Source organism: Camelus ferus, chromosome 22 (assembly GCF_009834535.1).
Source record: "Camelus ferus isolate YT-003-E chromosome 22, BCGSAC_Cfer_1.0, whole genome shotgun sequence".
NCBI classification, from domain to species: domain Eukaryota; kingdom Metazoa; phylum Chordata; class Mammalia; order Artiodactyla; family Camelidae; genus Camelus; species Camelus ferus.
Genome location: NC_045717.1, coordinates 1,043,265 through 1,066,319, shown reverse-complemented (window position 1 = coordinate 1,066,319; position 23,055 = coordinate 1,043,265). Strand labels below are relative to the sequence as shown.

Here is a 23,055-nt window from a genome sequence, read left to right as displayed (position 1 = left end):
TGGCAGACTTCCTGCAAATGAACCCCAAGATTTCCAGGTCCAAACATGCACCCCCAGAGCTACCTGGCAGAACGCCTGTCATCCTGTCCCCACTTCACCACCGAGGAGGCCAAGGGGTTTGCCTCAGGCTCCAGGATTGAGTGGGCAATGCAAGGGCTTATTCCAGGCCAGCGCGACCCCTCGCCCCACACCGGCTTTCGGAGCCACCCCTGGTCAACCATCTGCAGCGGGGGCAGTGGGGCAGCAGGGCCTGGCTGCGTAGTGGGCTGGGGGTGCCTCTGTATTGATTTCTCGAGGCTGCTGTAACAACGCATCACATGCTCGATGGCTGAAAGCTGCACGTACTTACTCGTTCACAGTTCTGGAAGCTGGAGTCCAGTATCACTGGACTGAAGTGAAGGTGTCACCAGGACCATGCGCCCTCCCGAGGCTGCATGGGCCTCTCCCGGCTTCTGATGGCTCCAGCATTCCTTGGCTTCCACACCATTCCGATCTCTGCCTCGTGGTCACATTGCCGCCTCCTCTTCTGCGTGTGTGTGTGGGAGGGGGTAAGATTACACGTGACTGCGTTGAGGGCTCGCTGGATAATCCAGGATAACCTCCTCACCTCCAGATAGTTACCTTCACATCTGCCAAGACTCTTTCCCACATCCGGTAACACTCAAAGTTTCAGGAATTAGAAGCTGGATAGTTTGGGGGTACTTCTCAGGCTACCTCCCCTTCTAAACACTGCATGGCTTCCTCCCTGCCAGGTCAGTAGAGGGTGCCAAGAGGGCTGTTGGAGCCCAGCTGGCACAAGGAGAGGCTGCAGAGATGACTGCAGGCACCAGCACCTGCCTGGGCCGCCCCGAGCCGGCTGCCGCATGCCTGCTTCCTGCTGGCCGAGGGCTGGGTTGACCCGGAGATGCCCCTCCTGCTGACAGCATGGTCAGCCTGTCCTGGGCAATGTTTGCAAGACATCCTTTGGGCCAAAACAAACATTGGCACCTGTCCCACTCCCTTGGGAATGAGGTGCTGGCTGTCCCAGGTGGGGGTCAAATACCAAATACGGGGCCTCCCAGGCCTGCGAGCTCAGCGCTCAGGTGGGGTGGTCCGGCTGGGAGCTGAGAGGCGCGCGCCAGCGCTCTGCTCGGGCCTCCTCCGTGGCTCTGACCTAGGCGAACACCTGCAGAGGGCATGGCGGCTGTCCCTGTGCTGTGACCCAGGCAGCGAGGCCAGCAGCCCCTCCGTGCTGGGCTGGGGCTCCCTTGCCAGGTACCCCCCCCCCCCGAGATCCCAGGAGCTCCCTCACTCTCTTCTCACTCCCTTTCTGTTGGGCCAGCGCCTGTGTTTCTGAGCTCTGAGAGCCCCGCTAAGTTAATTACTGAGCAAACCAGAGTGGATCGTGGACACCAATCCCACCCTTCAGTGGGGAGCGTGGCCATGCTGAGGCCCCCCCCTTCACACCCCAGACAGCTGGGCCGTGGTGACCACGTGTCATTGGAGCTGTCTCTGGGGGTCCTCGATGCCCACCTTCTGTTTCTTCTCCTTCTGTGCTCCTTTCCCGCAGAAGCTGGGCAGGACGGGCAGCCCTGAGGCAGCTCCCAGGATCCGGGGCCCCTCTGCCACAGGCCTGGCCTCACAGATTCCTCCTGCCCATATGGCCGTCCTGTCCCCTCCCAGGGAAGTCCTCTTGGGCCAGGACCACCACACCAACCACCCAGGGTCAGACCCCTCCCTCTCCTGTCCTGAGCCATCACAGCCACTCAGGTGGGCCTGTCTGGGGCTCTCCTGCGACCCCAGGATGAGGCCACCCCAGCAAGGCTTCAGGGCTTTCTCTGGCACAAGTTGGAGTGGCTTGAAGATAAGCAGGCTTAGGGCGGGACCAGAGCAGGAGGGTTGCCGGCCACACCTGCCAGGCGCAGAGCTGCGGGGTCCTGCCCAGTGGTCATGCCATGAATCTACCAACACCACCCCACTTCGGTCTCCTTCCCCTTCCTCATAGCTCGGTCACCTGGGCCCCGGGGCTCTGGGACGTGTCACCAGCTTGTCTATTCCTGCCTCCGCGGGCACCTTCACTTGGGTCAGTGTTGGTCTGACTCCCTCGACTCCTTCCTTCTTCCCCTTCCCTTTCCAGGGCCCTCCTCCCTGCAGAGCCCCGCTATGGGGAGGGTGGACGGGGTCAGCTGCCACTCATGTGGCTCTGCTGCGTGGGCTCCCGGCTTTGGTGACAGTGGCGGAAAAGCCACGTCCTAGGACTTAAGCAAAGACTGAGATTCTGCAGGGCCGAGCCTGAGACACTAATTCCGGCTTGGGGGACAAGCTGCAATCCCCAGGGGCCTCCCACGAGGGTTCCCCACATCCCACTGCTCTCAGAGGCTGTGCTGAGGGAAGCACCAGTGGCCAAGTCATATCCTGTATAATTAGGCCCAGCTTACCTGTTTCAGCCTGGGTGCGAGTGGGCTGGAGGTATGGCCGGCAGTGGTTCCCTATATGGAACGGTATGAGGGGTGGTTGATGATGTCACCCTCTGGAGTCAGAAGAAGGGCAGCTCAGAGAACACTGGGGACCTGCCCGAAGTTCTGGGCCAGTGCCAGGCGTGCCTGGGTCTCGTCCCGTGCCTGGCACCCTGCAGGGCTAGAAGGCCCCCCGCTGACCAGCACCCTGTGCTGCCTCTCTGCACTGGGGCTGGGAGCAGCTGCCAGCCAGGGGAGGGGTGCAAGCTGGTGGGTTGAACCCCAGGGGATGTCCCAGCCAACACAGAGATGTGCTTGCCGCCATCCCAAAGTGAAGACTCTTTGAAGCTGATTCAACAGCTTAAAACCCAAGGACTTAATAGCAATCCTTTCTGTTAATCTCATCTCTCACAGGCCATGGAGGGAACCATGACACCTATCTGTATCCAAGGGGGCCAGGCCCTCCATTCTTGGGAGGGGATCTGTCTCCTTCCAGGGGGTACACACCTAGCTGCCCTCCTGTGCACAAACCAGCTCAGATGGACCCCCGACAGCAGCCCAGGGCGGCTCAGAGACATCACCCCGGGAGCCAGCCCAACCTGCCCAGCTGGACCCCCTGTCCCATGGAGGGCCACCAAGGCCTTCAGAGATGCTGCACCCCCACCCCCACCCCGCCTTCCAAAGCCCTCAGTTCTCTCTTCCCAACCTCTCTGTGTTCCTCCCTCAGCCCCTTTGGAGTGGTCCTTTCAGAATCCCTCCTGCCCCACGCATTTAGTTTATGACAAACTTTGCCACCTCTGGCTCCAGCTGGAAAATAAAGGGGTTTCCATCTCTCCCTGCAAATGCTGGCTCTGAAGAGACAGCAGTGCAATGCACTCCGCCGTGGCCCAGGACAGGGGCGCTAACTCACCCGGCAGCGCAGGCTGAGCCAGATGCTCAGGGGGTGTCCACGGACTCCCACAACTCCTCAGTCTGGTCTCATACAAAGGATGCGTGTTCTTCTATTAAAATCATATTGACCCTAATCCTTCTAGCAACAGGCTTCCCCCCTGTTCTCCTCACGGAAGGCCTCCCCGATTGGCTTTCCCCACGCTCCTTGGCTGTGGCCCCCAAAAGTCTCCCTGTGATTCCCCAGAAGGACGTTTGTGTGGGTGAGTGAGTTCCCGTTTATTCTGCCACAGATGGATTGATGGGTGGGTGAGTGGATGGATGGGGCAATGGGTGTCTGGGGGGTGGCTAGGTGGGTGAGTCAGTAGAGGGGAGGGGTTGGGGCTGGATGCCACTGTGGACAGTGTCTTTCCCAGTTGACTTTAAAAACATTTTAATTAAAATACAGTTGATTTACAATGCTTCAGGTGTACAGCAAAGTGATTCAGTTATACATATATATAAATATATATTTTTTTCAGATTATTTTTCCATTATAGATATTATAAGATAATGAATATCCCAGTTGACTTTTTAAAGTTTATTTACTTTTAATTTGTTTGTTGTTGTTGAGAGGGGAGGTCATTAGGTTTATTTGTTTAATTTTAGAGGAGGTACTGGGGATTGAACCCAGGACCTCATGCAAGCTAAGCATGTGCTCTGCCACTTGAGCTACACCCTCCCCTCCGTCCCAGTTGACTTTTAATATTGCTTTTGAAGGACATGGGCACAGGTCATCTAGCCTCAGGAGGCCACGTGCTCCACTCTCAGCCCCCAGCAGCCTCCAGCGCACGGCCTGGCCCAGGCTCTCTGCCTGGTGGCTCAGGGCCCCTTGGCCTTGCTTGCTGGCCCACAGGTCAGGCCTCCCTCCCGGTGATGCTCCCAGTCCCCTCTCTGAACCTGCATGTGGACATCTGGTGGGGTGGTCCCATGACATGTGCACTGGCCGGCACCTCAGATGCGCTCTGTGGCCTGCCTGGGCCTGCTAGGGACGAGTGGGCTGCGGGAGGCCACCATGGGGGCGGAGGAGGCCAGCGTCTGTGCTGGAAGCTGGCTCCTGGATTCCCGTTACTGACAGCGCACTTCAGGGTCAGGGCCTCGGCGGGTCTGAGGGTGCTGACAGGGCTGGGAAGCCTGGCCCGCTCCCTCCGAGTAGCCCTCTGGCTTCCCCGGGGCACCGGCCTTGCGCCCCATCCAGCAGATCCCGGGTGCTTCTGGCGCTGGCTCTCCCCTCCCTTTTGAACTATTTCTTTTTCCATCTGAACCTCAATTGCTTCCCAGGCCTGAGGAAGCCAGGAAGACCCCTCCCTGCGTGTGGGTCAGACTCCATCCCTGTCCTGCCCTTGTCCTCTGGGCTCTTCCCCTGGTACTTGCCCTGGGCCTCAGGCGATGGGGGTGGCACAGTCTTAGGACCGGCTCTTGTGGACGACCACTTAGGAAAAAGGATTTTCTGCATATCCAGCCTGGACAAGGACCCATCCAAGAGCAGAGCCCTCTGCCCTTCCTGCGTCTTCCAAAGCTGCCCTCTCCTATGCCTCAGAGCTGCCCCGGTGCAGTCCAGCCTCTCCCCACCCAGGCCTTGCCCGGCTTCTGGGAGGCCCTGCTCCATTCCTTCAAGATGTGTGCTTCTCGGAGCATAAGTGGAAGTCAGAGCACATCACCCCTTTCTCTAAACTTTGCCTTAAAATAAGAAACCAACCCCTAATTTTGGGCCCCCAGGCCCCATAGGATGGGCTCCTGCCAGCTTCTCCTCATTCCACCCCCCAGAGGCCCCCTCCTTCCTTCTGACCCAAGGCCTTTGTCGCCAATCTTTCTCCCATGCAGAGCTCTGTCCATGTGTCACTCCTTACAGCAGGGACTGTGGCCTGTGAACCCTGCTGTGTCCCAGAGCTTAAAACAATACGTGGCTCAGAGCAGGGCCTGGGGGTACTGCAAAGCCCAATGCCAAAGGGCAGTGGTGAGATCAGGATGGAATTGAGGGACACTCACGTGTGCCCTCGGCCTAATTCCTCCTAAAGGAAGTAACTCACAGCTCTCCAGTAGAAATGAATGGGAGTGTGGGGCTGGGACGAGGGGAGGTGGGGTGGCGGGGTGGGTGGGCACCCTGTGAAGGGCTGGGGCTTGAGAGGAGGAGACCAGAGGCTCCTGGGGGTGGGAAGGGCCGAGGGGCCCTGAGGTGGGGGCGCACTGTTGCCTGGCGGGATGCCTCCTGAGGGGGCCCTCACTGACTGAGGTTCTGGCGAGTGAGGGCAGGACTGGGGTCTGATGACACTCGGTGCAGCCCTGAACATCCAGCCCAGGCAGGACCAGAGGAGCCCAACAGGGTGAGGGCAGCCCCACCTGGAACTGGGCACAGTGGGGACACTGGTTCCCACCGCTTGTGGGCGCATTTGGGGCTGGGTGACCAGGCAGGCCTCCTGATGGCTGTCACCTGAGTTGAGATTTCATTCAGGGAAAGTGGCAAAAATTCAACCAGTGAGACTGTCAGGTTAAAATGTCCAAACCCAATGGGGGTCTTTTCTGTATTCACATTTAGAATTATTATAGAGGTAACAACCACGGCAAAGCCACAACCACCACCACCAGCTACCTTTGTGGAGAGGGGTTCTGCCCACGAGAGTTGAAAACAAGGCCAGGACAGCAGGCGTTGCAGCTGGGGGTGGTAGGCACCCAGCAGGCCCCCGAGGAGTGAGAGAAGCCTGACCAGGGCAGGCACAGGGCCTGAGCACAGGGTGGCCTCTGGCTCCTGACCTTTGCTGGCCGCCCCTCTCCTCCCCTGGGTGAGGTGCCCGCCGGACGGCGCGGACAGCCCTGCCGGAGCCCCACGCGCCCGGGCCCCGCCCACAGCCCGACTTCCCTCTAAGGCCCCGGCCCGGCTGCTGGGCTGGCCGCTCCCAGGAGGCCTGGGAGACCCTGTCCAGACAGCCAGTGCCACGCCGCAGCCTGAAGCCGCCCCTTTGCCGGCGCTCAGTTGTGAAGAGCAGTCACACACACATCGCAGGGCAAGGCGGCGGGGGCCCTGCCACGCTCTCCTGGCCGGAGCTCTCCTCTCTGGGCAGGCCTCGGTGCTGCGGCCCCAGCTCAGAACCCTCCGCACCGGGGGTCCAGCGGTGCGCGCGGCCCTCGGGCTGGCCCTGGGCGTAGGCTCCTGCCCGGGGTGGGGAGACTCGGGGAGCTGGCAGCAGGGACCCGGCCTGGGCGGTGCTCCCAGGCCCTCAGGGCCCGAGGCAGCGCTCGGCTCTAGGAGGTGGGGACAAGACGCTGTCACTTCATCCACAAGCGTTAGAGGAGTGCGTTCCTAGCTCTCCCGGAAGCCGAGCCGCACGCTCCCCGGCCGGGCGTCCCGGTGCTCCCGCGCCCTCTGCTGGCGGCTGGGAGAGAAGGGGTGCTGAGCCGCCTCTGCTGACCTTTCCTTCACGTGCCTGGTCCAGTGGCCTCATGGGGCTGACGATCCGGCGAGAGGCAGGCTGGAATAAAATCTTCAGAGAGCTGGGACTTAGCTGAGAACCCATTCACTGTAACTCAAAGACTGGCATCAAATTTATTATTATCTTTTGTTAAATACTGTTTTCGGAGCACATGTTCTATAAGGGGCGGGGGTAGGTTTTCTTCTCGGTACATTTTTGTGTGTGCAGTTATGTGACAGGAGGAGACAAAACAAGTGGTACCCAGGTGGGGAGGGGTCTCAGGCTTGGACCCTGTGCCCAAGCTGCATGTTGCCCCTCTGATTGAGAACAGCCCCTGGACTCCCACCAGGTAAACCTGAGACCCAAGTCTCACAGTCAGGTGACGTCAGAGGAGGTCCACTGGGGACAGTGAGGACTACACACACCTGCATTCCACGCATCCTAAAGGAACCATACATAATGGGGAGGTGGGGGTCTGCTGGGCAAGCCCCTGCTCACTGCACCAGCCGCCTGTCCCGCAAGCGTCTCATGGAGTGGGGGGTGGGGTGCCAACTGCTGTGGTGCTAAGTGGGATGACTGGGATGAGGACCTCTCCTGCGGGGGGTGTGGGTGACTGAGCAGTGTGCACTGGGATGGGGGGCCTGGGCAGAATGGCTCCAGCCTCCAGAGGGTCCTCAGCTGTGCCCCTGTGAGGGCAGAGGCTTGACCTGCCAGGGCACTGATGCCAGGTACAGACCAGGGGGCAGAAGACAGGGCCCCCCCGGGGCCACAGAAACATCCGTTGATGGCCTCGTGGCACAGAGCAGTGCTGGTGGGTCCTCCGGGCCGGCCCCAAGCCTTCCTCGGTGGAGCCCACAGTGTTTGCTTGTCATCACACATGGGAAGGATGCTCACAGCTTGAGAGGTGCCTCCGGTGGCAGATCCAGGTCCCAGAGAGAAGAACCAGGCGTTTCTCACATGGGGCAGCTCTGGACCATCAGGTGGTCCTTCCAAATCTGGCCCAGGCAGGTGGGGCTGGGGACCTCGTCCAGAAAGAGGTGGCCATGGTGTGGTCTGTTACACCAGCACTTGCCGGGAGGTCAGAGGCAGGAATTGTCTAGATTCAGAAAGACCTTCCCTGGGCCCCCTTCAGACTGAAGTGTTGCAAAGTCAGTTCTTCACAGCAGCTCAAGGAGTCTCTGAAGGTCTAATTAAAAAACAATGTTGAATAGTTCTCCGCATCAGGAGAAGGTGAGCTAACGGGCTGAGAGCTGCTCCGAGATGTTAGCTGCTAGGCCAGGCTCAGGAGAGGACACCCCACGCCCGCCCCCAAACACACACAAATCCCTCATTTGTTGCTTTGAGCTGGAAATATGGTGCCCTCTCTTCAGCCCAGGAGAGGAAAGCCATTCCCACAGGAACAGAGAGCCACGTGGAGGGAGCAGCACTGGGGTGGGGGCTGGGAGACTGCAGCTCAACCTCCACCGCTGTGTGATCCCCAGACCCTCATGTCCTGCATCAGAAGTCAGGGCTCACACCACCCACCATGGTGGGGCGAGGCACACAGAGATGACCCTGTGACAGTGCTGGCCCACGGTTGCCCCTGTGGCTAAGCAGCATCTGAGTCTGAAGGGGAGGAGGGCGCTGGGGGTCTGTAGGGTGGCCCCAGGCAGGCATGGCGATGGGGTTCAGGGGAGCCCTGGTGCCTGGGTGTTCTGCCTCCCAGCCCACACTAAGGGAGGTGAGTCCCCAGCCTGGGCCTCCAGCCCTCTGCCCGCTGGCCAGGCACGGCCCCCACCAACTGCTGGAGCCCAGGGTCGAGGGGGCCTTGCCTGGAGCTGCTCTCAGTAGCTGCTGTCTGCACGGAAGGGCCCTGGGGCCGGCAGGGTGCGGTCACCCTCCTCGCGCGGCCTCGCCAGCTCCCCGTACTCGCTGTTGTAGAACATCTGGCCCCGGGCCCCCCGGTCCGGCCGCCGCCGCCTCCCTTGGGGGTCGAGGTGTGCCACGGTCATGTCCACGTTCCTGCCTGGTCCTTCACAGCTGCCGAGACAGGGAAGGTGGCATCAGAAAGAAAAGAAGAGTGACTGCAGCCTCGTCGGGGTGGGGTCTGGCTGGAATGGCCCGAAGCCAGTGGAAACACAGGCAGACCTGACTCAGATAGAAAGACAAACCACCGTGCCTGCTGGCAAACACTGGCGCTTCCTCGGCCCCAAGCGGGGCGGGGACGACGGAGAAAGCCCAGCTGCCTCCCCCCAGACCTGCTTCTCACCCAGTCCTGCAGTCTTCGTAAACGGCACGGACATTGATTCAACGGCTCGGGCATCTGGGTGTCATCCTCTCTTCCTCCTTTCCCCTCACCCCCCTGTCCAGTGCTCTCCGTGCCCCGCCCCACGCGGCCGGGAGCTGCCATCTGAGCGCGCTCTGGGCTCCCCGACTGCATCTTCCTTCTCCACTCAGCCAGTCCTCAGAGATCCTTCAACTCAGATGGTGTCCTTTCCCTCCCGACAGACCCTCCAGTGGCTTCAGAACGGAGCCGAAGCATCTCATCCCGGCCCGGGAAGCCCCGCAGCCTCTATCTTGCTGATGGCCCGTGACTGGCCCGCCTTCGCTCTCATTCTCTTGGAGTTTTTTTTTTAAATGCTGTTTCATTGCTTTTGCTTTTGCTTTCATGTTTGTTTCTGCTTTGCACGGTGCTACTGAAAAGCCTGATGCCAATCTGACTCTTTTTCCTTCTTTCTTTTTCTTAAATTGAAGTACAGTCAGTTACAGTGTGTCAATTTCTGGTGCACAGCACAGTGTCCCAGTCATGCATGTACACGCATATGTTCGTTTTCATATTCTGGACTCTTTTTCTCCACAAGTGACTTGGTCTTTTTGCTTGAATTCCCAGAACGTTTATCTCTTTTTTTTTTTAAACATTGATCGAAATTCTACTTGATTTCTTTCTTTACACCTTTGCTGTGGTGTGGTTCCTGTACAGTAAACTACACATATTTCAGATGCACAATTTGATGAATTTTGATAGATGTAGACGCCTATGAAACCACCACCACTATCAAGAGGGCTCACATTTCCATCACTCCCCAAGAGGTGCCAATTTTGAATTCCCAGTTTATCCCTTCCCACCCCCTTTACTCCCTGGTAACCATAAGTTTGTTCTCTGTGCCTGTGAGTCTGTTTCTGTTTTGTAGCTAAGTTCATTTGTGCCCTATTTTTTTTTTTTTTTTTAAGATTCCACATCTAAGGGGTATCATGTGGTGTTTTCCAGAACGCTTACCTTTAAAGTCGGATAGTTGGACTAGGCTATGTCTCAGAGTTTACTATTCTTGGACCAGTCTTCCCAGGTCCCCTCCCAACATGTAGATTCAGGTCTCCTTTTATGTAAGAGACTTATCTTGAATTTCATGGTTAAAACATTAGTTCTGTTTCACTGTTGGCATTTTCTTCCTCAGAGGCTCCAGCTGTACATACATTGGATCTTTTCTACTCAACTTTGAGATTTTTCACATCCTTTCTGATCCTTTTTGCCTCCTTATTTATTTTGCTTTATTTTCTTGACTTCTTTTCACGTCTATCCTCTGTGCCTTCCACTGACAGTGACAGTCTGATCATATCTTATTATCCCTTTGGCACTCTGCTTTTCATTCTTGAGACGATTCATCTTTTGTTTCCATTTGTCCCCTGACTTTAGTCAGCTCCCATTTGCTATCCTCACACTGTTTGTCCATTTCTACTCTGAATTTTTGCATTTCTGATTCATAGTGCAGCTCCTTGTTTAATTATGACTTTAATTCACATGGGCACATTGTATCAGTCTTTCTATGTTTTTTTTGTGAGTGTTTACAGCTCCTCAAAACTTTTCATTCTAATTTCCTTTTCCACTCTTAAATAAGTCTGTGTGGATGGTACTTATTTTTTCTGTTCATGATTATTCATGCTGAGGTTATCCTATGGAAGAGGCCAGCGTTCTTCATTCAGGAGCACTGTATCTGATCCAAATCTTTGGTATCACCTTAAATTCCTTCAACTGCAGCCCCCTTTCCAGTGGCTCCATTCACATCCCATGGACTAGCCAGTCACTTAGCAGGGAGTGTGAGGCCCTCTCGGCTGCTGCCAGGCAGCCGCCTGACCAACCACAAGCCAGGGTCTCCAGATCTTCCTTCCGCCTATAGGCTCAGATGAAACACCATACCACAGGGCATGGGATCTGGCATCCTGAGTGGCCACTAACAGGACCAGGTGAGCCACCTGGAAGCAAAGATGAGTTAACTCCCCATGTGGTGAGTACTGACCAGTGGTTAGCAGAAGATAGGAAAGGACTGGGCAGATAAACTCCCTCCTTCTCTTGGAGCGGATGCCTCCAAGGCACATAGTCCATCCTTGCACCTGTATGGAGACTGTTCCATATGTCAAGTGGATGCACCTGCCAAGCGACCTGCTGCATCCCTTTGTGCCACATCATGTGTTTCCAAAGGAACCTGGGAAGAGAATTGTGCCCTTTGTCATCACTGTCATGAGGTGCAGTTGCTGTAGTGAACAGATCCTTGGGTGTGTATCTGTCTTCTGGATTCTTAACACAATCTTGCTTCTGTAGGCCTCTCATCTTCTGCAGTTCTCTTCCTCCTTCACCACCAGGCATCTGGGTGCACACGGCCTCCTGCTCTCTGCCTTTCAGAAGCAGTGCCTTCCCCAGACGTTCCCCTGGTGGCATGCTCTATTGCCTTCCCAGACTGTATGGCCACTGTCCCAAGGACCTTCAGCCCCTCTCACAGGGCAGTCCCCATGCTGTTCTCTTTCTGCCGTGGCTCAGCCACCGCTCTGCCGGTTCCGGCGCTGAGTTCCCAAACACACTCAGCTGGAGTCTCTCGCCTGGTCACATCATAGGCACAGGCTGCGACAGGCCTTTGTGTGTTGCTTTTAGGAAGACGTGTGCAGATCTGAACTTAAGTAGCTTTTATCCTCTGGCTCCTCTTATCGAATTTCTTTTGGGGCGGGGGATGAAATACTGTTTAGTAAAGAAACATTAGCCAGAAATTACTTCTGTCAGTGCAGTTAGCACTAATTTCCCCAAACGAGGGGACAAAGAGGGATCACCTGACAATCAATGAAAAGAAAAAAGGAGGCCACGGTGCACGATGCAGGTGCAGAAGTCATCCCTAGACACATGACCCCACGACTGCCAGTGTGCACAGGGCTGTGAGCACACACTCTGCAGGCTGCTGGGAAAATAACAGGTGGCTGGTTAAGCTGCGAGGCCCTAACTCCACCTACCAGAGAGGTTGAGAACGCCATCAACCATCTAAAGTGATACAAACCAAAGCCTGCGGTCTAGGGCACAATAGTCAGTGGCAACATCGCATATTGATTCCACCACAGCCTGGGCAGAAGCCAGGATTCGCTCTGGGAAACTGTCAGACGACCCAAAAGGGGCTCCTGCCAGAGACGCAGACGTCAAAGGTGGAGGGAACAGTCCAGACACAGCGGTCTGAGGAAAGCGGGAGAGGGTCCTTTTTCACGTGTCACAGGTCCTGCCATTTACACAGCCACGAGCAGGTCCGCTTGTAAAGGGAATAAGTAGACGCCTACCTGTCTCATATACACCCGTCAAAGCTCAAATACTCAGGGTATTTTTTTGGAGGGGAAGCTACCTTCTGGGGCAAATGGAGGTCTATGCAGGTTGCCCTCTGTGCAGGCACACAGGAGAATTTCTCTGTAACTGTCTTCTCATCAAAGTAGGACTCCAGCCAGCCCTAGTTCATGCGACCTGTCTAGCTCCTGTGGCCACCTGGCTAAGTGCTGGGGACAGAGGACAGCGGTGGCCTCCCCTGGCTGGGCGAGGGGTGCTACGTGCATTGGGCACGGCGGATCATGCTCAGTTTCACAAAGAGGTAGCCTCTGAACATCTGTCAAATGGAAGGGAGCTTTGGGGACCAGCACCAGGTGTGCTGGGTCAGGATGGTGAAGGGGGAGGGGGCTCCTTTGGGAAGGCTGGTGGCTAAAGGCCTCAAGTCCCAGGGCAGCTGGCCCTGAACACACAAAAGGGCAACATGAAGCCACGGAAGGTTTCACCTACAAGAGTGACAGGCACACGCAGGCCCAGCCGCCCTCCCCTGGCCCCTGGCAGCGGAGGAGGCTCCAGAAGTCTTACCTGAATACGCCTTCTTGTTTGTGTCTGCTCTCCAGCTGCTCAAACTCCTCGGAGGCCAGCACCATCCCACTGTCTGTCTGGTTATCCTGTGCAGAGAGAACAAGCCAGGGCTGTGGGCCCCACCGAGGCCCGTCCACAGTGGCACTGTAGATGTGGACTTGTACCACCCCTGACCTAACACTCATCCTGCGGAAAGTGAGGGAGACGGGTTTCCATGCCTCCCCAGAGCCTGCAGTAAGGGTCACGTGTCCCCGCCACAGGGGGAGAAACTGAGGCCTGGCAGGGGCCATGCCTAGCTACTCAGGAGGACGGCAAAGCTGGGACACCCCTGGTGGTGGCCATACTCACAGACAGAGCAGGAGAAGCAGGGAAAGTATCGAAAGAATCTGGCAGCTTGTAGTATAGGAAAAGAACCCTCAGACACATCCCAGGTTTAGTGGGGCTGTCACCTTAGTGTGACTTGGCATGGTTCTCATTTTGATTTAAATGGAGGGGAACTGCACACCATTAGAGCTGAGGGCCCCCCCACTATCTTCATCTGGCTCTGGAACGTGAGCCCAGGTCTGTATGGCACTGGTCCAGGACCCCACAGCTGTCCCCGCCGTCCAGCGACCCTGGGCCAGTGCTCCCTGCCCCGCCCCATCTGGAAGAGGGCTGGTGGGCTGTTTGTGCTTTTACAAAGTGGGCACACTGGCTCCAGCCTCACGGAGCTGTGAGAGGCCTGCTCTGTTTGATGGTATCTGAGGATACGGGTGGTTTTCTCATGACCCTGACCCCAGTCTCCTCCTCTCTCTGGCCAGGTGGCTTGGCGGCCACCAAAGGGGCCAGGAGACTCGCACTGATCCCAGGAGAATTATCTGGAAGGAAAATCCATCTTTCCACTGGGTTTCTCCTGGGGTTTCTACCTTGCTAGGAGAGAGAGGGCTGGGGCTGCTGGGAAGGGGGGACTCTGTGTGAGGAGGGCACAGGTGACAGTGGCAGACACACGGTGACGCTGCACGGGTGTCCAGACCCCAGGTGCTTGGGACGCACCCTGGGCTTGACCTTTTCAAAGACAGTTGGCTCCCTTTCCAGAGCTGCTTGCCTCAGGGGTTCCTGACACCTGACCCCCTGCCGAGAGAGCCCGGCAGCCCGGACCTGCGGTGCCCACGCCCACCCACCCTACTCACCACGGAGGCCTTGTAGGTCATTGGGGTCATGGGAAATTCCTCGAATGTCTTCATCCTGGAGGGACCCTGGGTCTGAGTCCCTCTGGCAAGGCACCCCGGAAAGGACACACAATTGTAATATCTGTGGGGAGGAAATGGGAAGTGCTGATAAATGTGCCCCAGCGTCCCTCCTGAAAGTTATTTCCACCTCTCTTTCTGCGTCCTCTCCCTGGGGAAGGACCCGGCCTGGGCATGAGTATGGGCCCAGGTCTGTGTGCTGCTCTGGGCCCCTCCCCAGGCCCCTGCACTCTGAACTGGGCCCCCTTCCCTGTGCAAGAGGACTGAACGTCCCACCACTGCTGGGGAGGGTGTGGAAGGGGAGTGGAGGGCACCCAGCACGGGTGAGACATGGAGCTGGAGAGACTGGAGGAGGCCTTCACCCCAGGATGGGCCACCAGCTACTGCCTGACCTGCATGCCTGTGTGTGTGTGTGTGTGCGCGCGCGCACGCACATCCGCCTGCCTGTTGGGGGGCTGGTGGAAGGAGCCTGGCAAGAAACAGCTGGCTGCTCCTGTCCTCCAGACCTGGCCGCTCCTGTCCTCCAGACCTGGCCCTGCTCGAGCCGGGGCAGATGGGGTGGCGAGTCTCAAAGCCCTTCTCTCAGCAGCGTGGATGGGAATGTGGATACGTGACCTTCCTGGTGGAAACGTCCACTGGCAAGAGACCCCTGTCCAGAACTCTGGAGACCCAGGCTACACTGTAAATGCTGCATACAGGTTAGCGAGTGGCCAGCTCTGCTCCCGGGGTCCCTGACAGCAGCCCGTGGGACTCGCCCTTCTGCCACTGGCTCCGTTTTCTCTCCCTGTGGCGCGGTGCTGGCCAGGGCACTGTCTGAAATGGGCGCTCCCCTGAAACTGGGGAGAGGGCCTCCCGGGGCTAGGAGTGTGGGCACACACAGGAGGCCAGAGGGCAGATACAAGGACTGTTGCAAGGCCACATGACCTTAGAGGCAGGGTGTCACCCGCTGCCACTGTCATTTAGCGTCGCTTTGCTGTCTGGGTTGGTGTACAGTGGCCTCTGAAGCCTTTGTAGCTTGCTTTCCCTTGACGACTGAAGAGGTTAAAGTGCACCATGTCCAAACTGCGTTCCCCCTGTCGGGGGACCCGTGGACCGGAGGAGGGTGGCTGACCTGGCAGCCAGGCTGTGCCGATGCAGGCTCGGCGGGCTGTCCTCGGCGTCGGCGTCAGCGTCGGCCTCGGCGATGTGCAGGGCCGTGGTGGATGCCTGCAAGAGGCTGCCCTCCTCCGAGCTCTGAGAGCTGCAGGGAGCCAGGCGGTCCTCCTCTTCCTGGCAGAAATGGCAGAAACAGCCCGGGTCAGAGGCCCCGCGCGCCCTCGGCCCGCGGCGCCGCGCTCCGGACGGCTGGCGTCCCAGCCCCCAGCGCTGCGCTCAAAGGCACCAAGGACTAGTGGAGCCGGCGGCTCCTCCTCCCAGCCCTGCCGGGTGCCCCGTTAGAGGAGGAGGCAGCCACAGCGAGAGCAGCTTCACCCCTGAGCCCCGGTTGCTCCACAGGCTCAGGAGTGAGCACAAGTGCTCCCCACCCTCTTCCCGGGGGCAGCGCTGGACCCCGAGTGCTCGTCTCCGGCCCCGGAGGCTGGGGCAGCAGGCAGCTCCCCGCTCACTCCTCCAGCGCCCAGGGCACCTGGTGCGGAGCCAGTCCTGAGCTGGCTTGGCTCCCCACCGCTGGGGAGACAGACACAAACCAAAAGCGGGGGCAGGGGGCAGAGAAGGAATTGCCAGAAGGCGGCTCCTTGGAGGCTCCCTCAAGCCCAGCCTGGGGCTCCTCGTGGGCAGAGCTGAGCTCTGACCAGCTGTGTCGCGGCCCCTGGGTTGGGGGCCAGGAGTTGCTGCAGCAGGACAGGGAGAGCGGGGCTCACCTGCCGGGCCCTGCTCAGGAGCAGGTCCCCCAGGATCTCCACCAGGTCTGAGAACGCGGGCCTCTCTTTGGGGTCCCCGACCCAGCAGCTCAGCATGATGCGGCGTCTGTGGGTACAGGCAGCTGGGGACTGTGGTCTGAGAGCACGCTGCACCTTACGCCAGCAGCCCCCAGCCCCCTGCCTAGCTTCCATCTCTTACGCCCCTTCCACCCACCCCTCCCTCCCTCCCTCCCCCTGGGCTTAGGCTGGCTTGTCTCTCCTGCCTGCAGGGAGGGGAGTTAGTGGATCACTTGGAGTGGGAACTTAGATTGCAGCCCACCCCTCTCCCCACCCGCCCCGGGCTTGTAGGACCTCGACCTCCTCCCCCTGCCTGCATGCCCCCTCCACCCCGTCCCATGCCTGTATCCAAACTCCCCTCCCCTTTCCCTTGTGGTGCCCACCGATCCCTCTGGCCCCCCAGTGCCTGAGGGCTTCCTGGGAGACTCACATGGCAGGAGTGGCCAGCTCTGGGGCCCTCATCCGGGTGCCCTCTTTCAGCCGCTGGCAGAACTCCTCATTGATCTGCACCCCAGGGTACGGGGAGGCCCCTGATGGCAGGAACAGGATGGGGTGGGGTGGGTGGGGAGCCGGCTATGGCTGTTCAGCCCAGACCCCAAATTGCCTCTGTCCTGGCCCCTGATGGCCAGGTGCTCGTCTTGCTGCCCCCTTGCCCAAGGCGAGCTCTTCATTTGGTTAAGACTGTGATGGCACCTGCTTGGTAGGGTTGCCATGAGCATCAGCGCTTTACAGAGATGTTAGAGGAAACATGTCCCGTCCTGGGAGTCTCAGGGTTGGGAGTGCTGAATCAGCTGGCCTGCCCTGTCACAGTGACCCCTCTTCGGAGATGCCTTCCCCAATCTTGCCCTGAGTCCTGTGGCTCTGCCAGCAAACAGGCCCTGGACCTAACCCCTCCTTGCCGCCCTCTCTTCCTGGGACTTTGCCTTTCCTGACGAGGGGGGAAAACAGCTTTTGCAAGCCATACAGCAGCCGGGCAACCCTTTAAAGATACGAGTCAGACTGCTCTCTCCTTCCCTCAAAACCCCCGCACAGCTCCCAGTAGACTTAAACTTCAGATCCTCCCCTGGCCTGCAGGGCCACGCAGGCCCCCTCTCGCTGCATCTCCCGCAGCCGCCTGCTCACATCCTGCCCGCCACCACTGTGGGTCCGGCTGCACTTCGCCCTGGAGTGCTGTCCTCCCAGGCCCCCTGCCTCCACCCCTCCCACTTCCATCAGCCAGACCCCTCCTGGCCCCTCCAGCTCACACACAACCCATCCTTCCTGCGCTCTCTCCACGCTCTTTTCTTTTTACTAAGAGTCATTGGTCATGGCTGCCACTCAGTGTTTTCAGTGTGTTCACTGCCTCACCCTTATCCTGGTGGAGGGCGGGGGGGCTTCATCTTGGTCCCAGCGGGGCCCAGGTTCCCACGGGGCTTGCACAGGTGTGGTCACTGAGTGAGACCCCAGTCTCCTCCCGGCTGCCCCAAGGGCAGGTGAGGAGGGGGCTCAGCCAGGGAGGGGGAGATCTGGGGAAACTCGTATGGCCTTTCCCTCTGGGACCTGTCATGCGCCCAGGGGCTGCTGAGCGAACAAAGGGTTCTGCCTTGGCACAGGCTGGAGTGCACTGCCCTCCAGGTGGTGTGAAGGTGGCCCATGCTGGAGGTGAAGGGGAGAGGTAGGGGGCTCCCAACCACCTGCCTCAGAACGACCTGGGCTAAACCCCTGGGCCATGCAGCCCCCTGTGCGGAGAGGCTGGCGATGCGACCTTGAGCCTGTGATCCCCCCTGCCCCTCCCCTGCACTCACCCAGGGAGAAGATCTCCCAGAGCAGCACCCCAAAGGACCACACGTCACTCTGCGTGGTGTACACCTTGTCAAAGATGCTCTCAGGGGCCATCCACTTCAGGGGCAGCCGGGCCTGCAGGAGAGACGTCGTGTCCCCAGTGGGGGAGGGAGGGAGGGAAGAGGCCAAACCCTCGGGCACCCCCTCCTCTTCCCAGTCTTTGCAGGACTCTAGAGTCACGCCTCAAGAAAGGCTTCTGGGTCACACCCATCCTGTGTGTGTTCAGATGGCTCGTGCAATTCGCTGTGTCCCCCATCCGCATCCTGCAGGTGCCTGGTGCCTCCCTTGGAGGCTTCTGCCCTGCTGCTGTTCTTCTGGACCCATCTGGGCCCCTCTCTTCCGCTGTACTCTCCCAGGGAAAACCTGCAGCCCTCCTCCAGCTCCAGACCTCTCGGCCCCGCATCCTGAGGAATGCTGTGTCCCTGTACACCCTCACCAGTGCCACCTTTATGCACTCACTCACTTGGTCCCCACACTGGAAGCCTGGCATCATTCCTGACCCCTCCTCCTGTGGCCTCTACCTGGAAGCCCTGAGGGCTATGGCCCTTCCTGACTGGCCTCTCCCTCCACGCCAGCAAGCCCACTCCCTTCTCCTCCCAGCCTGCAAATGAGGCTTCTGGATGGCACATCTGACTCTCACTTCCAAGTGCCCCCACACACTTGGAGTGAGAATGAAGGACAAGCCTGTACGGTGGGCCCCTTGCAGCCTGGGCCCATTTTGCCCATTGCCCTCTTTCCAAGCCTTTTCCTTCCTCCCCGGGGGGCAAATCCCTAACATCCTATCAGCTTCGGATGTTCAGATGCCTGCCTGGCTGCCTCTGAGCACCACCAGTGAGACACACATTGCACCCAGCACCCATGTGCTTTTCTGTGACCCTGCTACACCAGGTACACTAGGTACATTGTGTCATACCAGGTCTAGCCACCTCCAGGACAGACAACACGTAGGGTCCGCTTCCGCATGCCCAGCCCCCATGGGGCATGCATGGGGCATCACTGCCCACCTAGTGGACCAAGTTGCAGGGCCAGACACAAGTTCCAGTTGGAGCATCATGGTCCCTGCTCATCAGCCCTGCCTCCCTTCATCTGCTTCTGGTCATTCAGCAGAGTCACTAGCGTCCCTGTGGGGGTGAGTCCCCCACTCTGCTCCCTGACCCTCAGCCTCTGCCCTCCCTCCATGGCACTCACACTGCCCTTGCGCACGTAGTCGGGGTCTTTGTAGATGTCGCGGGCCAGGCCGAAGTCACAGATCTTCACCACATCACTTTCTGACAGCAAGATGTTCCGAGCAGCCAGGTCTCTGTGAATGCACTGGGGGCGGGAGGAGGCACAACGGTGTGATCAGAGCAGACCCCTGGGGCCACACCCATACCTGGGGCTCCAGGGTTCCCTGCCTGAGCTCTGCTTTTCTGGGGACAGATTTCTGTGTGCCCCCAGCACTCGCCATGGAGAGAGCTCCTGCAACTGTGGTGACCGCGGAGGAGGCTGTGGGGTTGGGCAGATGGATTCTACATCCAGCTCTGCCTCTGACCAGCTGGAGATCTTGGGAAGTCAGTTCCACCCTTTAGGCTCAGTTCCCGCCTCTGCAAAGCGAGAGAGCTGCCCCTTGATCACAGTATCATTGTGGGCGGAACCAGGACCAAGCTTGGCAGGCAGGTAGGTCTGGCTTCTCTCCCCCTCGGGAGAGCCTGCCGGGCAGTCACCTTGCGGGAGGCCAGGAACTCCATCCCTCGGGCCACCTGGAAGCTGTAGCAGACAAGGTCTTCCATGGTCAGTGGGCTCAGCCACAGGTCCTCGGCTGCACAAGAGAGTGAGGCTGGCTCAGGAGGGGGCCCCCTCCAGGACTCCCATCTTCCACCCAGCCCCCCAAGGGGACGTTTGTTTGCTGAATCTGGCTGCATCCCTCCTGGCTGGGCAACGAGCATGCTGGCCTCCCCCGCCCCTCAGCCTCCACTCTCTGTGACACCCACTACCTACTCAGAGCAGAGGCTGCTGCTGCCGCACTGGACCTTTGCACCTGCTACTTCTGTCTGGGGCTGCTCCCCACCATGTCTGCAAGGCAAGCCCCTATTCATCTAGAGATGCCCAAATCAAACGTTTAAAGTGAAAACTATCCTTGAGGTGCCCTCCCTTGCTAAGGCTCTCCCACGCGAGGCCCTCCAGGAGAGCCCCGGCTGGCTTGTCCCAGGGCCCCTGCTCATGAGGTGTGATCGTGCCAGACACCTTGGGCAAGAGGAAGTCAGACTCTTACCTTCTTGGACTCGAGGGGCCCGCCCTGCCCCGCCCTTGCCCATCAGGAGCCGCGTCAAGAGGGCCCTGTCGCTGCTCCCTGGCCTCCTCCGGTCTGCCATGGCCCCTTCCACCATGGCGCAGAACCGCCTTCGCTGTTCAGGAGACTTCTCCTGCGAATGCACAAAGTGGATCCGAGGAGGCCCTCGCCATTCGCGGCAGAGGCGTGCTCCCCCTTCCCGGCAGCCCACCTTGGCGCCCAGCCGGCTCCCGAGCAGCGCTCCGGCCCCCCGGCAAGGCGCCCACCTACCGCGTAGGGGTTGAAGGCCTCCCGCTTGGCGCGCAAGAAGTTGGAAAGGTTGCCATACTTGCAGAACTCCACGATCACCATGAGGGGGCCTGGGGCAGGTTAGGGCGGGAGCCAGGCGCTCGGACGCGAGGGAGGACAAGCCACGGCCCCGCCCCACAGCCCTCCTGCGCCCCGCCCTCCCCACGCCCCGCCAGCGCGCCTTGGGGGCTTGGCCCTCCCACTGGCTAGGCCGCCCGAGCTCTTTACCGTTGGGCTTGGTGCACGCCCCCAGGAGGTTGACCACGTTGAGATGGTTACCGATGTGGATGAGGATTTTGAGCTCCGACATCAGGGCGCGGTGCTCGCTGGCGGTGGCCCCCTCTAGAGGGAACACGGGGACTTCGCAAGGTGCCAGGCCCGCTGCGCCTGGGCCCCAACCCGTGCGCGTGCCTACTTCCGGGCCTCTCAGCTTAGCTAAGGCATGGCTCAGCGCTCTTACTTGTGGGGGCGCAAGGCCCCCGGCAGGCCCTGCCTGCCCCTCTGCGGCAAAGGTTTAGGTGGGACTGGTAAGTGTTACTCAGAGGTGGGGCCCAGGCCGGGCTCTGACCCCCACGGATTCCCTGTAGAACCTTGGGTAAGACTCTGGCTCTGAATTTCAGTTTCCCCTCCTGCACCAAAGCCCCACCAGCCCACCCAGAGCTGCTCTTCCTCACCAGCTCAGCCGCCCCTTCTACCCGCGGATCCCGCACCTTTTAGCATTTTCACAGCCACCGTGTCACAGCTGCTGCCCTTGCTGATGCCAAAGGCCGAGGCTTCCACCACCTTCCCAAAGGCCCCGTGGCCGAGGACTCTCCCTGTGGGGGCAGGGAGCTGGTTCCAGATGAGCTGTATGGGGGTGAGGGTGGAGAGGACTGGGCAGCAGGGACAACCCCTGCGGAGGGCCAGGAAGGAAGGCTCAGGAGGGGGAGGAAAGTCGGGAGCCCCTCTGCCAAACAGGAAGTGCATGGGGAGCAGGAGAGGGAAGAGAGGGAGAGGAGAGACAGACAGGAAGGCCTGCATCCTCTCCCAGCAGGTGTGATGGGCCCACCCTGCTTAGAGCAGCAGGAAGTGACCCTGGGGGCCTGGGAACTGGGAGACCCGATCGTGGTTCTGGGGCTGCACGCCCAGATGGACAGGTCGGGCCAGGTGGGGGCCAGGTGAGACTTTCTGGCATGAGTTCTGAGAATGGAGGATTTCAGGGCTCCAGACTGTCCTGCCCCATAGCAGCTGAAGCTGTCTCTGCCCAGCGGGACAGGGTGGACGGGGCAGGCTGGGTGCTGGCCTCACCGAGGTGCAGCCGCTCCCGGGGGAACTCCCACTGGCTGGCATCGTAGGACAGGTATTCACACTGCTCCTCCAGAGGCACTTCCCCGGGGTCCATGATGATGGACAGGTAGCCAGTCTTGATGTCTGCATGGGTTGGCTGGGAGCGGGGTTGGGGAAAAGCTCGCTGACTTGGCCATACCACCCTACCTGGGGTAAAATTTTGCCCAGGACATATGCGATCTCCTTAGGGACTTTCAATATAGGAGGGGAAAGAGACAGAAAACCTCTGGTCCTTTAAGAGCCCAGCATGGAAGGGTCAGGGAGGGCTCACGGGAGGCAGGGCTTCTGGGAGAGCCAGGACAGGACCATACTCCTTAACTTAAGGGCTAGCCAGGGTGGAGAGAGGCCCCACAAGGAGCTGGGGAGAGGCTGGGCAGGGGGACGAGTGCTCACCCTCCTCATGTTACAGAAGATGAGGAGGAGAAGGATCCAGAAGAAGACGGCGATGACCCCGGTGCCAATAAGGATCACGATCTCCATGCTGCCTTTATCCTCTGAGCCTGAGTGGGCAGAAAGGGGCTAGTGTGTGCGTGTGTGAGGGGAGAGAGGGTGCACCCTTTGGGAGGTGCCCCTTCTTGTGGGCACGACTTGCAGCGAGGTGGCCAGAAGAAGGCGCCAAGTGCAGACGGGCGGAGGGTGGACAGAGGGGCGAGGGAGGGAGGCCGGACCTTCCACCGCCACGCTGGCGGAGGAGTTGACGCAGCCCTTGGCGTTGCACACACTGCACAGGTAGCGGCCCGCGTCCTCCTCGCGCACGCGCTGAATGCTCAGCTTCTGGTTCGAGTCCGCCAGGTCGATTCCTGCCGCAGGTCGGGGAGACGGTCGAGTTTAGGTAGGTCTGGGGCCTTGGCCTCACTGAGCTGCCAGACGCCGCCCTTCACCAGCGTCCGTCCCCTCCTTACCGGACTCTTCCTCCAGCAGCCTCTCATCTTTGTACCACACGATGCTGGGCACGTGCGTCCCGGCCACTGGGCACCGCATCTCCAAAGAATCGCTCACGTTCACCAGGAGGTCGGTCAAGTTCTGGGTGAGCCGCGGGGCTTCCAGGGCTGGGGGCGGGGTCGAGAGGGCGCTAAGTGGAGCTGCAGAAAGCAGGAGGGCGCGCCAGCAAGGGGCCCTCCAGGGCTAGGAGCCCTTGAAGCTGAAGGAAAGGTCAGGGTTTGAGCTCGGGGCGGGCAGGGCCGCGCACCTCCACAGCGGGCCTGGGGAGGGGGACGCTCCTGCAGGATCGGGCTCGTGAACGGACCGCCCAGGCGCGTGCGGGACGGGGGGGGGGGGGAGTGACGGCTGCTGGGGAAGCACCGCTCCCCCTC

The 23,055-nt window shown here is 59.6% G+C and overlaps 1 protein-coding gene across 4 annotated transcripts in view; it reads right to left on the bottom strand.

The window, feature by feature from the left end:
• Positions 1-6,884: 6,884 nt before the first annotated feature.
• Positions 6,885-23,055, bottom strand: part of FLT4 (fms related receptor tyrosine kinase 4) — a 38,874-nt gene continuing 22,703 nt past the window's right edge. For all 4 annotated transcript variants that reach the window (XM_032464858.1, XM_032464859.1, XM_032464860.1 and 1 more), the window contains exons 14-31: positions 22,645-22,791; positions 22,411-22,542; positions 22,136-22,242; positions 21,704-21,839; positions 21,127-21,231; positions 20,645-20,758; positions 20,399-20,487; positions 20,111-20,261; positions 19,563-19,657; positions 19,048-19,170; positions 17,823-17,934; positions 16,469-16,568; positions 15,982-16,087; positions 15,234-15,391; positions 14,066-14,186; positions 12,897-12,982; positions 8,581-8,788; positions 6,885-7,955 (exon numbers count right to left, since the gene is read on the bottom strand). In XM_032464858.1, the coding sequence (XP_032320749.1) occupies positions 8,593-8,788; positions 12,897-12,982; positions 14,066-14,186; positions 15,234-15,391; positions 15,982-16,087; positions 16,469-16,568; positions 17,823-17,934; positions 19,048-19,170; positions 19,563-19,657; positions 20,111-20,261; positions 20,399-20,487; positions 20,645-20,758; positions 21,127-21,231; positions 21,704-21,839; positions 22,136-22,242; positions 22,411-22,542; positions 22,645-22,791 (2,078 nt within the window). In that variant the 3' untranslated portion in view covers positions 6,885-7,955; positions 8,581-8,592. The remainder of the gene's footprint in view (positions 7,956-8,580; positions 8,789-12,896; positions 12,983-14,065; positions 14,187-15,233; positions 15,392-15,981; positions 16,088-16,468; positions 16,569-17,822; positions 17,935-19,047; positions 19,171-19,562; positions 19,658-20,110; positions 20,262-20,398; positions 20,488-20,644; positions 20,759-21,126; positions 21,232-21,703; positions 21,840-22,135; positions 22,243-22,410; positions 22,543-22,644; positions 22,792-23,055) is intronic.